The 12,795-nt window shown below is 41.9% G+C and overlaps 1 protein-coding gene across 1 annotated transcript in view; it reads left to right on the top strand.

The window, feature by feature from the left end:
- LOC144737967 (deoxynucleoside triphosphate triphosphohydrolase SAMHD1-like) overlaps window positions 1–11,826 on the top strand; it is a 94,098-nt gene extending 82,272 nt beyond the window's left edge. Inside the window, exons 12-14 of the mRNA XM_078620882.1 lie at window positions 1,648–1,749; window positions 5,422–5,526; window positions 8,010–11,826. Coding sequence (XP_078477008.1) covers window positions 1,648–1,749; window positions 5,422–5,526; window positions 8,010–8,054 — 252 coding nt within the window. The 3' untranslated portion in view covers window positions 8,055–11,826. The remainder of the gene's footprint in view (window positions 1–1,647; window positions 1,750–5,421; window positions 5,527–8,009) is intronic.
- The last annotated feature ends 969 nt before the right edge of the window (window positions 11,827–12,795 follow it).

Raw genomic sequence — 12,795 nt, 5'->3', positions numbered from 1 at the left:
ATGGTAGGTTTATTTGAACAGTGACAGACAGAATAACAACAACAAAATCCAGAGAACGCATGTCAAAAATGTTATAAATTGATTGCAATTTTAATGAGGAAAATAAGTATTTGACCCCCCCCTCAATCAGAAAGATTTCTGGCAACGAGCCGAGATTAGGAGCACACTCTTATAGAAAGTGCTCCAAATGTCAGCTTGTTACCTGTATAAAAGACACGTGTTCACAGAAGCCAAAAATCAATCAGATTCCAAACTCTCCACCATGGCCAAGACCAAAGAGCTCTCCAAGGATGTCAGGGACAATATTGTAGACATACACAAGGCTGGAATGGGCTACAAGACCATCGCCAAGCAGCTTGGTGAGAAGGTGACAACAGTTGGTGTGATTATTCGCAAATGGAAGAAACACAAAATAACTGTCAATCTCCCTCGGTCTGGGGTTCTACGCAAGATCTCACCTCGTGGAGTTGCAATGATCATGAGAACGGTGAGGAATCAGCCCAGAACTACACGGGAGGATCTTGTCAATGATCTAAAGGCAGCTGGGACCATAGTCACCAAGAAAACAGTCGGTAACACACTACGCCGTGAAGGAATGAAAACCTGCAGCACCCGCAAGGTCCCCCTGCTCAATAAAGCACATATACATGCCCGTCTGAAGTTTGCAATGAATATCTGAATGAGTCAGAGGACAACTGGGTGAACGTGTTGTGGTCAGATGAGACCAAAATGGAGCTCTTTGGCATCAACTCAACTCGCCGTGTTTGGAGGAGGAGGAATGCTGCCTATGACCCCAAGAACACCATCCCCACCGTCAAACATGGAGGTGGAAACATTAAGCTTTTGGGGTGTTTTTCTGCTAAAGGGACAGGACAACTTCACCGCATCAAAGGGACGATGGACGGGGCCATGTACCGTCAAATCTTGGGTGAGAACCTCCTTCCCTCAGCCAGGGCATTGAAAATAGGTCGTGGATTGTTATTCCAGCATGACAATGACCCAAAACACACGGCCAAGGCAACAAAGGAGTGGCTCAATAAGAAGCACATTAAAGTCCTGGAGTTGCCTAGCCAGTCTCCATACCTTAATCCCATAGAAAATCTGTGGAGGGAGCTGAAGGTTCGAGTTGCCAAACGTCAGCCTCGAAACCTTAATGACTTGGAGAAGATCTGCAAAGAGGAGTGGTACAAAATCCCTCCTGAGATGTGTGCAAACCTGGTGGCCAACTACAAGAAACGTCTGACCTCTGTGATTGCCAACAAGGGTTTTGCCACCAAGTACTAAGTCATGTTTTGCAGAGGGGTCAAATACTTATTTCCCTCAATAAAATGCAAATCAATTTATAACATTTTTGACATGCGTTTTTCTGGATTTGTTTGTTGTTATTCTGTCTCTCACTGTTCAAATAAACCTACCATTAAAATTATAGACTGATAATTTCTTTGTCAGTGGGCAAACGTACAAAATAAGCAGGGGATCAAATACTTTTTTCCCTCACTGTACATGTACCCGATGTATGTATTTGTGTCAACTGTAATATTAAGTGTGGAATTAACCTTTATTCAACAATATACACACACAGTGATTAGTTCAAAACTGGAAACCATGGCGTTGAAAGGTACAATTATGAGTTCCCCTCCCCCACAGGAAGCATCATGGAACTACGGCAAAAAGGATAAGAATCCTCTGGACTCTTTTGGTTTCTACACCAAGCATGCTACCAATGTCGCCGAAAAGTTCATCAAAATGGTATGAATGCCTACACTCCGTAATACAATTCTCAAATCATTGCACTTGCCTTAACTCTCTGCTTATTTGAACGCACAGTCTATGCGGAAATAGGAAGTGCAAAGAACATTCATGTTTGAAGAGGATTTATTTTAAGATGTTTGTGTTTGGGGCAAAAAATTAATAATTTTCCTGCATCAGACATTTCAATCTTTCTGAATGTCAACTCCCATAATAGACGAGTAATTTGTTGGTTAAATCACGTAAATATAAATATGTCGTTAAACCTGCCACCACCTAACACAGCCAACCAGTAAGGTTTGTCACGTAAACAAAACGTGCCAATTCGTTACTGGTAAAGCATACCAGTCAGTGTGTTGGATAGTAAACCCACAACCTTTACAATTTGAGTACCGTGAAGTTTCGCCAGTAATAATAACCAGCATCATTAGGCGACAGCCAGAGTTGCGGAGAAATCCTCCTCCTGTTTCGGTCTTAAAAAGAGCAAAAATATTTATAGCGAAAGCCTAGGTATCAAAATGTCAACTCCCCTTAACAAAATGGGCATTTGCCTGTGCACGCCGACAACCCCAAACCAATCGGGGGAAGCTGGCTTCATCAGCATTTGCAATAACTGAAAAGTGCAGCACAGTGGGAGACCAGATGTTTGTCTCACCCATCAGCTGTCAGTCTCACCCATCAGCTGTCGGTCTCACCCATCAGCTGTCGGTCTCACCCATCAGCTGCTGGTCTCACCAATCAACACGTGTTGTCTTGAATGGTGTATCACTACTTCGCAACTGACATAGCTGCGACTTTTAATCGGAGAGTTAAACCAATTGGTTTTCGGCACGTTTCGGGTGCACCAAAAAGAGTTTTAACTGATAATGGTTCGATTGAGCTCTGCTGTACCGTTCGCGCAAAAACCGGTTCCAACCGGTTCAAGTTTGCACGTTTGCTCTAAATTATCAAGGTAAAACCTTCATTTAACTTATATTGCAGGCTACAAGTGGGGATGAGGAGGGGAAATTATAGAACTTGGCCGTGATCTCCTTGCAGATTTCGCATCTAAGGAGCGTATGGGTGGAGAAATGGTGATGCTGTCGTGCCACCACAGGGGACACACTTTATCTTTTATTACAACACACTCACACGCTCCCCAGCACACTCACATGCTTACATTCCATTGACTCAGGTCAGAGGCTACAGACAAGATGTCCCACTATCAAAGTCCCTTTGAGGTCCATGCACACACACTTATTGTTAGATACCACACGCCAGTCATTCCGTGCCCACGAGGGGCGTGAATAGTTAACAGACCTCGCCCAGAAGCCAAACGAGAAGGCGATTAGTTGAACAGAGAGTCCCTGGCTGTTTGGGGTGGAAGAATATGTGCACCTCTCCGGCTGATATCCAGTTCAAAAGAACTCGCATCCAGATAAGATAACTTCATCTGACTTTTCAATGTTCAATGTAGCCCCAGTTGGTGTTGTGGTGGTTGGTGGGAATCCTGGGAAGGGCCAGGCAATGTTCGATTACTTAGTATACATTGATCATCATGACTTATTTGAGATGACAGATATGCCTTTTTGGTGGTCTCTCTAAGGACTTTTGAAGTCCGTTGATGAGGTGGCAAGGACATATTTAGCATTATTTATGGCTGCGATGAGATTTTATCCAAATATCTTGTACTTTTGAGATCTGCTTGCCGTGTTCAGCATGGGTCTCCCTAGCAGCAACAATGTTGATGTTCTTGGTTCTTTCGGTAAAGTCACGTAGAAGGGAAGTAATACAATAATAAAAATAAAAGATGATAAAATAATTCTCACGACGTTTCGGCCACAACGCAAGCAGCCGTCCTCAGGTGAAAACGAGGTCTGTCGAGGCGACAGCGTCTGAATGAAACAGCACACGTGCTTGGAGCATATATATATATAAGCTGGGTTAAAAGGGGGGGAAAGGGCGCCTTGACAAAATAATTTGCATATCAATAGGAATTTAGCATATTTATTGGAAATGCAGGTATGTGATTAGTACTACTTATGCCCGTGTATTATGCAGGATTAGCAGCATCAAAGGGAGGGGATATGGAAAATGCAGGTATGTGATTAGTACTACTTATGTCCGTGCATTATGCAGGATTAGCAGCATCAAAGGGAGGGGATATCGGAAATGCAGGTATGTGATTAGTACTACTTATGCCCATGCATTATGCAGGATTAGCAGCATCAAAGGGAGCGGATAGGGGTAGCATTAATAAAGGGAAGGAGTGTTAATAGTATGTAGCTGCAGTAACTAAAACCACCACGTAAACAACTAAAGTATAAACTACATAGTATCATCAGTATACTAAATATACTCTACAATACGCTTACTAACAGTAAGTAATACATTACAATTTTACGTCGTAAAGTTATAGGGTGGTTTATAGTAATACAGTATATATAATTTAATGTTGGGTTTGTCTACGGCAGTATATAGTACGGTGTAGACTCGTGTGATGTAAGAGAATAAAGTTTAGATGGAAGCATATTATATTTTTTAGGACGTAGAATTGTAATGTATTACTTACTGTTAGTAACTCAGCTTATTGTAGAGTATATTTAGTATACTGATGATACTATGTAGTTTATACGTAAAGTTATAGGGTGGTTTATAGTAATACAGTATATATAATTTAATGTTGGGTTTGTCTACGGCAATATATAGTACGGTGTAGACTCGTGTGATGTAAGAGAATAAAGTTTAGATGAAAGCATATTATATTTTTTAGGACGTAGAATTGTAATGTATTACTTACTGTTAGTAACTCAGCTTATTGTAGAGTATATTTAGTATACTGATGATACTATGTAGTTTATACTTTAGTTGTTTACGTGGTGGTTTTAGTTACTGCAGCTACATACTATTAACACTCCTTCCCTTTATTAGTGCTACCCCTATCCCCTCCCTTTGATGCTGCTAATCCTGCATAATGCATGGGCATAAGTAGTACTAATCACATACCTGCATTTCCCATATCCCCTCCCTTTGATGCTGCTAATCCTGCATAATGCACGGGCATAAGTAGTACTAATCACATACCTGCATTTCCCATATCCCCTCCCTTTGATGCTGCTAATCCTGCATAATGCTCGGGCATAAGTAGTACTAATCACATACCTGCATTTCCCATAAATATGCTAAATTCCTCTTGATATGCAAATTATTTTGTCAAGGCACCCTTTTCCCCCCTTCCAACCCAGCTTATATATATATGCTCCAAGCACGTGTGCTGTTTCATTCAGACGCTGTCGCCTCGACAGACCTAGTTTTCACCTGAGGACGGCTGCTTGCGTTGTGGCCGAAACGTCGTGAGAATGATTTTATTATGTTTTATTTTTATTATTTTATTACTTCCCTTCTACGTGACTTTACCGAAAGAACCAAGAAGATGAATCCTGCAGTCATGAATGCTTTAAATCGAAAAATGTTGATGTTGGTTATTCGGGTCTCGCTGATGATGTCACATTTCCCAGGTGCCATAGGTATCATGACCACCCCCATCAGAGGCAGACAGACTGAAAAACAAATGAACAGAGCTACTGCGTGAACTCTTTCAATCCTAGTGGAAAAGTGTTCAGATGAAGTTCTATTTTTGCTCCAATGACTTACGTGACAGACAATCTAATAACATCGCACTTCTCCCATCAGAATTCAACGTCCTTACCACAGACGTTTGAAGAGCATGTTGTGTACATTTATTCCACGGGTGACATGGAAGAAGCAAAACGCATTTTCGATGCTGTTGCTCAAGAGGTAAGGTCATGTAATGTGCTACTGTTTTTTGACATCTGATACATAAATTTTAGAAACATCACAGAGTTAAGTTCAAGTCACACCCAATAGGGGTTGGTGCTTTCCCACCTGCCATAGTAAAGTCATTTTCTTAACATGACAATCCAAATTAAGTAAATTAACTAGAATTTAGCCAAATGTGTAGCGTCGGAAATACGAATGCACACACCGCCCTATGCTTACTTGCCTGCAGTTGCGGCCAAGGGTCTGTAGGAGGTGCCGACCTTTACAAGGGGATAGAGAGAGAGCCAGACCATAGAGAGGCCGAGTTCCCCTTCCCGACCACCGGTGCAGGGTTGGGGGGGGGGCTTTCCAGGGGCCCCTGGAAGGTCAACAATAAGGGGGCGGTACCGGGGGGCGGAGAGACCCCGGGATGTGTATAAAAGGCGGCTCTCAGGTCGGCTCGAGGCAGTGCTACAAAGACTGAAGACCAGATAAGACCCTGGGACCCCGGGACCCGATGTCCTTGTAAGGGCCGGGACCGAGCACGGACCGATGGTCAGGACCCGCACCTTGGCTGGGTCGGGTCAGCCTAGCCTCCCTAGCTAGAACCCTGGGACTTTGGAACCCGATGTCCTTGTAGGGGCCGGGGCCGATTACGGACCAGTGGTTGGAACCCATACCCTGGCTGGGTCGGGTCAGTTAGCCTCCCCTAGGTCACCCTTAGCCGGAGGGCTCTGAGAAATCCCAAGTAATAGGGCACGTTAGCCCGGAGGCTGTACCTCCCTAGAGAGCGGGTAAGGGTTGTTGGATTACCCTATTATAAATAAAAGTGTTGCCTCCAAGTTACATCTCAAGTCTCCTGGAACTCACTACAAATGTAACGTGGTGGTTTTAATGCAGTCATTGGGAGACCGGACAGACACCAACAACTCACCAACTACACTTCAGAATCTGGGTTTTTTTAAGCACAGGTAGCCGACTCTAACCCAGATCTCTCAGCAGTGCCAACTCGTCACTCTGACCTCCCAGCCACGTGATCATGTCAAAGAATGGACTTTGCATCGCTTGACGAACCCTTCCAATGCGAGTGGGATTCAGGCACAGTCTGACTCGGCCTACAAACGTAAATGGCATAATTAATTTCCCAATGTGTGAGGTGGCATTTGCACTTAAGCAATTACTGCATTGCACAATTGGAATCGCGGTGTGCATGGAGAACATCTGGGCGTGTGTGATGCACATCAACGCGCCCGAAAATTAATGTGGACTTTACCCAGCCAGACCCCGATCATTAACATCACCATCATTACCAGACTCACAGAAGCATCTGTAGCAGTTGAAAAGTCCTCGGTTATTTGCAGACGAGACTCGACAATGTCTAAGAGCTGTACTTTCCTGACTAAATTAGGATTTTCAGAATTATTCTGTAACTTTCAGAAAGATAAAAACACCCATCATAGCCTACATGGACTGAATTCACACACATATACTCATCATTATACATGTTTATGTCAGATAACTCCACGTTTGGCTAGATATTTCGCTCTACATCATATTACGACTTTTATTCATTTTGTCATACATTCTATATGAAAAACGCTTACTGAATTTTAACTAAATGTGTTTTTACTCTCAAAACGCTGCTGCCGATGTCATTTAAACATTTCACGTTCCTCACTGTTCATAAATCACCCCTGGTCTGTCCTCACATGGAAGGAAACATGATTTCGTTGGAACTGGATTGAACAACATTGTTTGTTGGGAAAAGTGGTAATGTGATGATAATTTGTTATAGTTTGTTGTTCTTCCCCCGCACGTCCGACTAGCACGGTTGGCTACATATTCTGCCAAAAAATTCTACATATAATGTATATAATCAAAGATTAAGAATTCCAAACTCGTAAGTTAAACTCTAATTCAGGGTTAACTATAATTCCTTTGAGGACATTAACTTGAATTCAACTTTGTGGAAATTTCACAAGAGTTGTCCTAAAGTGGTCAGATGGATTAGAGGTCAGAGCACTGAGCTTGCGCCGCTGAAATCCTGGGTTCGAATACAGACAGCCGTCTGTCATTAAACTCTGCTCCCAAGTCGGTGTGTTGATGTCCACAATTGCCTGCATAAAACAAATAACGTACAGGCTTCTGCACTTGATTTTTCTAAATAATGGCTCTGAGACTTAACAAAAATTGCATAGTAATTTTACAAACATCATTCTCGGTGGGAATGTGCTTCCCATTACTCTGCGGAACAAAGGTCACATGAAGGAATATCAGAGGGATCTGTGTGATATCCACTTCTGTGTGGCCGTTCTCTAACATGAGGGCTTGCACTGCTCTGCAATATCTACGGATGCTCTTCATCACATGCTATGACGTAAATAGCACAAATATTGTCCTATACTGTTTAAAGGCTGGCCCCTCCATCGATAGATAATGTGTGTGAAACTTCCTCCACTATCTCGCATGCTAATATACATTTCCTCACTTTGACTTTTCAGCGGATAAAAATCGGTCTTCTGAACTCCCAGAAGACACAGCAGTGAATGGACTCCGCAGTGAATGAAGTCCCTATTTCTTTTCGTCCTTTCCTCTTCCAATTGCTACATTCCTGCTTCACCTACATATCTATGTTATGCTTTAAGAACACATTCAGAACATTCACCCAAGCGCAGGTATCCACAACGAACCACTGCCGCGACAAACAAAAACTTATTCAACGTATTAGGTCTTAAAGATGTAGAGAATGTGATATACAAGGACTCCTCTATATACGAATAAGTTAGGTTCCAGGTCTGTTCGTAAGTCCTTTTTATTGTTAGTCCAACTTTACTCGTGTCGATTCCAAACATGTTGTACGGCATGCACACTAAACACGGGGAATGGCTTTACATTAACTACTATAATGAGCCAAGAATGTTTGTATGTAACGCGCGTGACGTCACTCCACGTCGACCAGTCCCCCTCATTAATAATTATGAACAGGTCACGTCCTCCACTTGGACCCCCCCCCCTCCATTAATAATCATATACGGGGACGTCACTCAGCATGTAGCACCCCCCCTCATTAATAATCATGAAGAGGTGACGTATTCCAAACGGACACCCCACCCCCCCATTAATAATAATTAGCGGGGCACGACACTCCACATTTGGGGGCGAGGTGCCTCCTCCCCCCTCCTCAGCATCAATTTAAAACCCTCACTCAAAGGCAGAACCCTCACGTCACGCGATCTCCGTAACGCTATTGAGACATAGAAGTAAAAAGGACGTCATGATGAACAAGGGATTATAACCTTTAAATGAAATAAGTCTGTGTCACCACGGCATTACAAATAGCACACGAATGGATGCAATGAATATCACGTCGTAGTCTGCTTTTCGCTTGCAAGTTTCAGATTTACTGCAATACACCTGTCCTTTGACGGGCAAAAGGCTAGTTTTGTATAATCTCCTGTAAATGCCAGTGGTTATTCATGCTCTGCATATGTAAATGCCACTGGTTTTTTTATGTACTGCAGATGAAGATGCCACTGGTTCTTCATGTTTTGCAGATGTAGATTCCGCACTTCTGAGACATCATGGGGGGTTGATAATGTTCGTGAAAGGCACAGAGAACGTCCCAGTGAACCGCACAGCGACAACACAACAGCATCCAATGGTGCGGCCCAGGCAGAAATGCCGGGAATGCTGGGTAATGACACTGAACAACCACCGCCATCTATTGCACGATAGTTGAGCTTACGACTCTCGGTCCGAACAGGCAACTGGACATACGGGACAAGTTTGTTCGTATCTCTGAAAGTTCTTAAGTCAAATGTTCGTAAGTAGAGGAGTCTCTGTACAAGTCTTCATCAAATACATTTGATGACTGGCAATGTAGAAATAGTGCATGCTGGCAGAGCCGCTTGATGTCACACATGATGTCATGACATCTCTCTACGTGACCACCAATGTGTAACCTGCGTTTCCACGTCGCTCATATATCTTGCGTCTATCTACGTTATCTAACTTGTTTTTCATATCTTGTATACAACTGTCATCTTTATCGCTCAAGTGTTGCTGTCTCATCTCCCTCGTTTGTATCACTCCTTCTCTGTGGGCCACAGTTCAGATGCTCGCTCCCAACTGAGGCTCTTGTCCCACCAGTTGAAAAACCCTGCTGTTTACATTCAGCAGCCGCTGCACACTCCACTTCTGCAACGCGAATTCTGAAGGCAACTTGTATCGCATGCAAACCTTTACATTCTGCATTAAATCAATACAATATTTCGGAACCTTAAATCACGTAACATTTAGTTGTATCTACAGTAAACGGGTAATGGTCTCCCAGTATATCCTCTTAGGAGGTTACCCAACAGTAAAATAAGGCAGTCTCTACAATGAACTTTCCAGCTCTTCACACAGAATGTTATTTTTTTATGAATTGATCGCACTTCTATCTGCTTATCCGAGTCAGCAAAGCAACATCTGGTGAACACCTTACATGTTTAATCACCGCTCGAGATGTACCACTGAAAATTATGCTCATTACATTATGCCCAGTGCTTTTTCAAGTATTTCCCATATTATGAGATGCTCCAGAAAGGAAGATACACCTGTGAAATGAAAGTGTGTTTTTTTTTTAGAAAAATAAGATGGGTTTTCCAGAAGAGTATTATGAATGTACTGACATATTACATGAAAGATGATTCTGACCAATTTTATTCAGAGATTTTGTTTGGAAGATGATACATTAACTATGAATGGCTGTCTTCTGGAAGATGATTAAGAACAGCTAGATTTAACATATCTATGGGACCATGTTTTTTGGCCAGTTTCAAAATGATGAAGAAAAGAATCGGTTTAACACTTTCTGACAATGATACAGTAGGTGCTCAGATGTTCAAACACCAAATAGACACCTATTTGGTGAAGCAGATGAGCTATTAAGCTCTTTTTCACAGATGTCCAGTCGGTGCACAGGATAAAAATGTTACAACAAACAATACAAAAACACAATAGTGCAAGAAAGGTAAACAAATCACCCAAACACATACAAATGAAACTAAACCATCCCCATCCTACCACAGAGCCCAGTGAGATATTAGCTTATTTTCAGAAGTGACCTGGCCACCAATGATAGTTCAACAAAGTGGCTTATAATTTGGACATTGCAGCAAAATAATCTCAATAGTCTAAACACGTGTTTATAAATATGGAGGGAAAAACTGCTAAACCCGAGCTATTCATGCTTTGATATTTGCATCGCCTTTTGGCTTTCTCTGGTCTAACACTGGTAGTGAGACAAGGCCATAAAGAAGGGCGTCTATGGTGTAGGCCAATCAGTTTCCAAGATAATGCAGACATTATCAAAGCATGTTTTACCACGAGCACGTGTGGTTAATGCAGACTTGATGCTTAGCAAGAGGTGTGTCTATTTGGTGTTTGGATATACATCTTAACACCTCCTGTGTTATTTCCAGGGAAAGGGTAAAGCCGATTATTTTTTCGTTAGATTAAGCATGTCTTTCAGAAAACACACATTTGTTCTAAGACCGCACTGCCCCACCTCCACGTTTATTTTAATAGTCAGGGAAAAAAGTGCTTCTTATAATATAACATTTAAAAAAAACTGGAGTAACATCACATTGTTGCAGCTAACTGCTGTTGCCTTAACACTCATTTACTACTGTTTTAACATATTTTAAAATATATTTCTCCATCTTTTTTTCCCGTTTGTGTATTCATTATATGTGAAAATGTTTATATATACATACGTAAGATTTAAATCAATGTCAGATAGAATCGTGGATCACCAATACATATTCTCCAGTCCTGTTTGCTTCAGCAAGACGAACCGCTGGCCGGTTATGACCACAATGTGTCTTATCAGCGTGGTGTGGGCTGTTTAACACACACGACTGGTGAACAGGAATATGCATTTCTGATCCTCGAGAATGGCTTGTTAATTTCAACGTGAGGATGAGGGATTATGTTTAATCAGTTGACATGTGGTAATTCATATATTGTCGTTAGATGTAGATTTGTTTCATGATTTTGTTCTATATCTTTTAGAGGTGTATTATAATATGCGAGGTTAAATCAATGGGTACGGTACAATGGGACAGCTGAACACATAATAGCCACATATGAGAATTCAGACTCTCAAAATAATTCCTAGATCATGCAAATAATGCACAGTCAAGACTTTTAACTCTTTGTTAACCCGCTGCTGAATAACAGGCTCCCATACCATGTCGGTCATGGGTGTTGTTTGACCATACCACACCAGTGTCAATGCTGAAAGCTCACAATTAATGTCAGCTGCGGCTGAAACGCAACCCTGAAGGATGAGTAGAGCAGTGAGTGAAAAGCTCTGCACCGGTGGGGCGATTGTATTTCCTTTTGAGTCTGATAATAATTCTACTCGTAGTCTCCATTTTGTCTAAAGAGACAGTCAGATTATAATGCACATTGGCCAATCAAGATACAGTAGAACCCCTCTTAACGACGGTTATTGAATCTAGATTTGAAGTTTTCGTGACTGCAGGGATCCATACTCTTTGGGTCTTTCGGTAAAGTCACGTAGGTATAAAATAAAATAAATTAAATCACGACGTTTCGATTGCAACACAAGCAATCATCATCAGGTGGGAAAACCACAGCAAGAAAATGTTTGCCGAAGTGGGAGAGAGAGTTGCCGTGGTTAGAGGTTATATAGACAAGAAAGGGGGAGGAGCAAGGGGAGAGAGGGAGGAGTGGGGGTGTGGGGTAGGGGGTGGGCGAGCGCTGCGTGGTGGAGTAGTACCCGGCAGATATGATAGACGACAACTAATACAAAGCAGTTAGGGTTTTATCTGGTTAATAACATCCTTCCAATGATTGCTCAAATTGTATCGGTAATTGGTTCCACGAAACCGCTCTTTAAGTTATTTGGGCGTTAAGCGAGTATAAATGCTTAATACGTTCTGATAGCATCAAAAGTGACAAATTTTCAACAAAAAAACTTATTTTATAATGTTTAGATGGATATTAATACATAAAGATACAACATTATAAACGCATAATAATTAAAGAAACATGGTTAATCATTGGAAAAATTAATATGTACTGTACCTAAAACAGCCGGTCGTTAACAGGGGAATGGTCGATAAGCATACACATTGGGCTCTATGGAGGTCCATCGTTAAGTGATTAGTTGTTAACACGGGTGCTCGTGAAGATGGGTTCTACTCTACACTAATATACACGACACTACTATATACTACACTACTATACACTAATCACTACTATCACTTCTATACA

The sequence above is a fragment of the Lampetra planeri genome, chromosome 76, assembly GCF_965212315.1.
Source record: "Lampetra planeri chromosome 76, kcLamPlan1.2.h2, whole genome shotgun sequence".
NCBI classification, from domain to species: Eukaryota; Metazoa; Chordata; class Hyperoartia; order Petromyzontiformes; family Petromyzontidae; genus Lampetra; species Lampetra planeri.
Note: the sequence above shows the minus strand (reverse complement) of the source record. Positions and strands in the feature narration are given on the sequence as shown.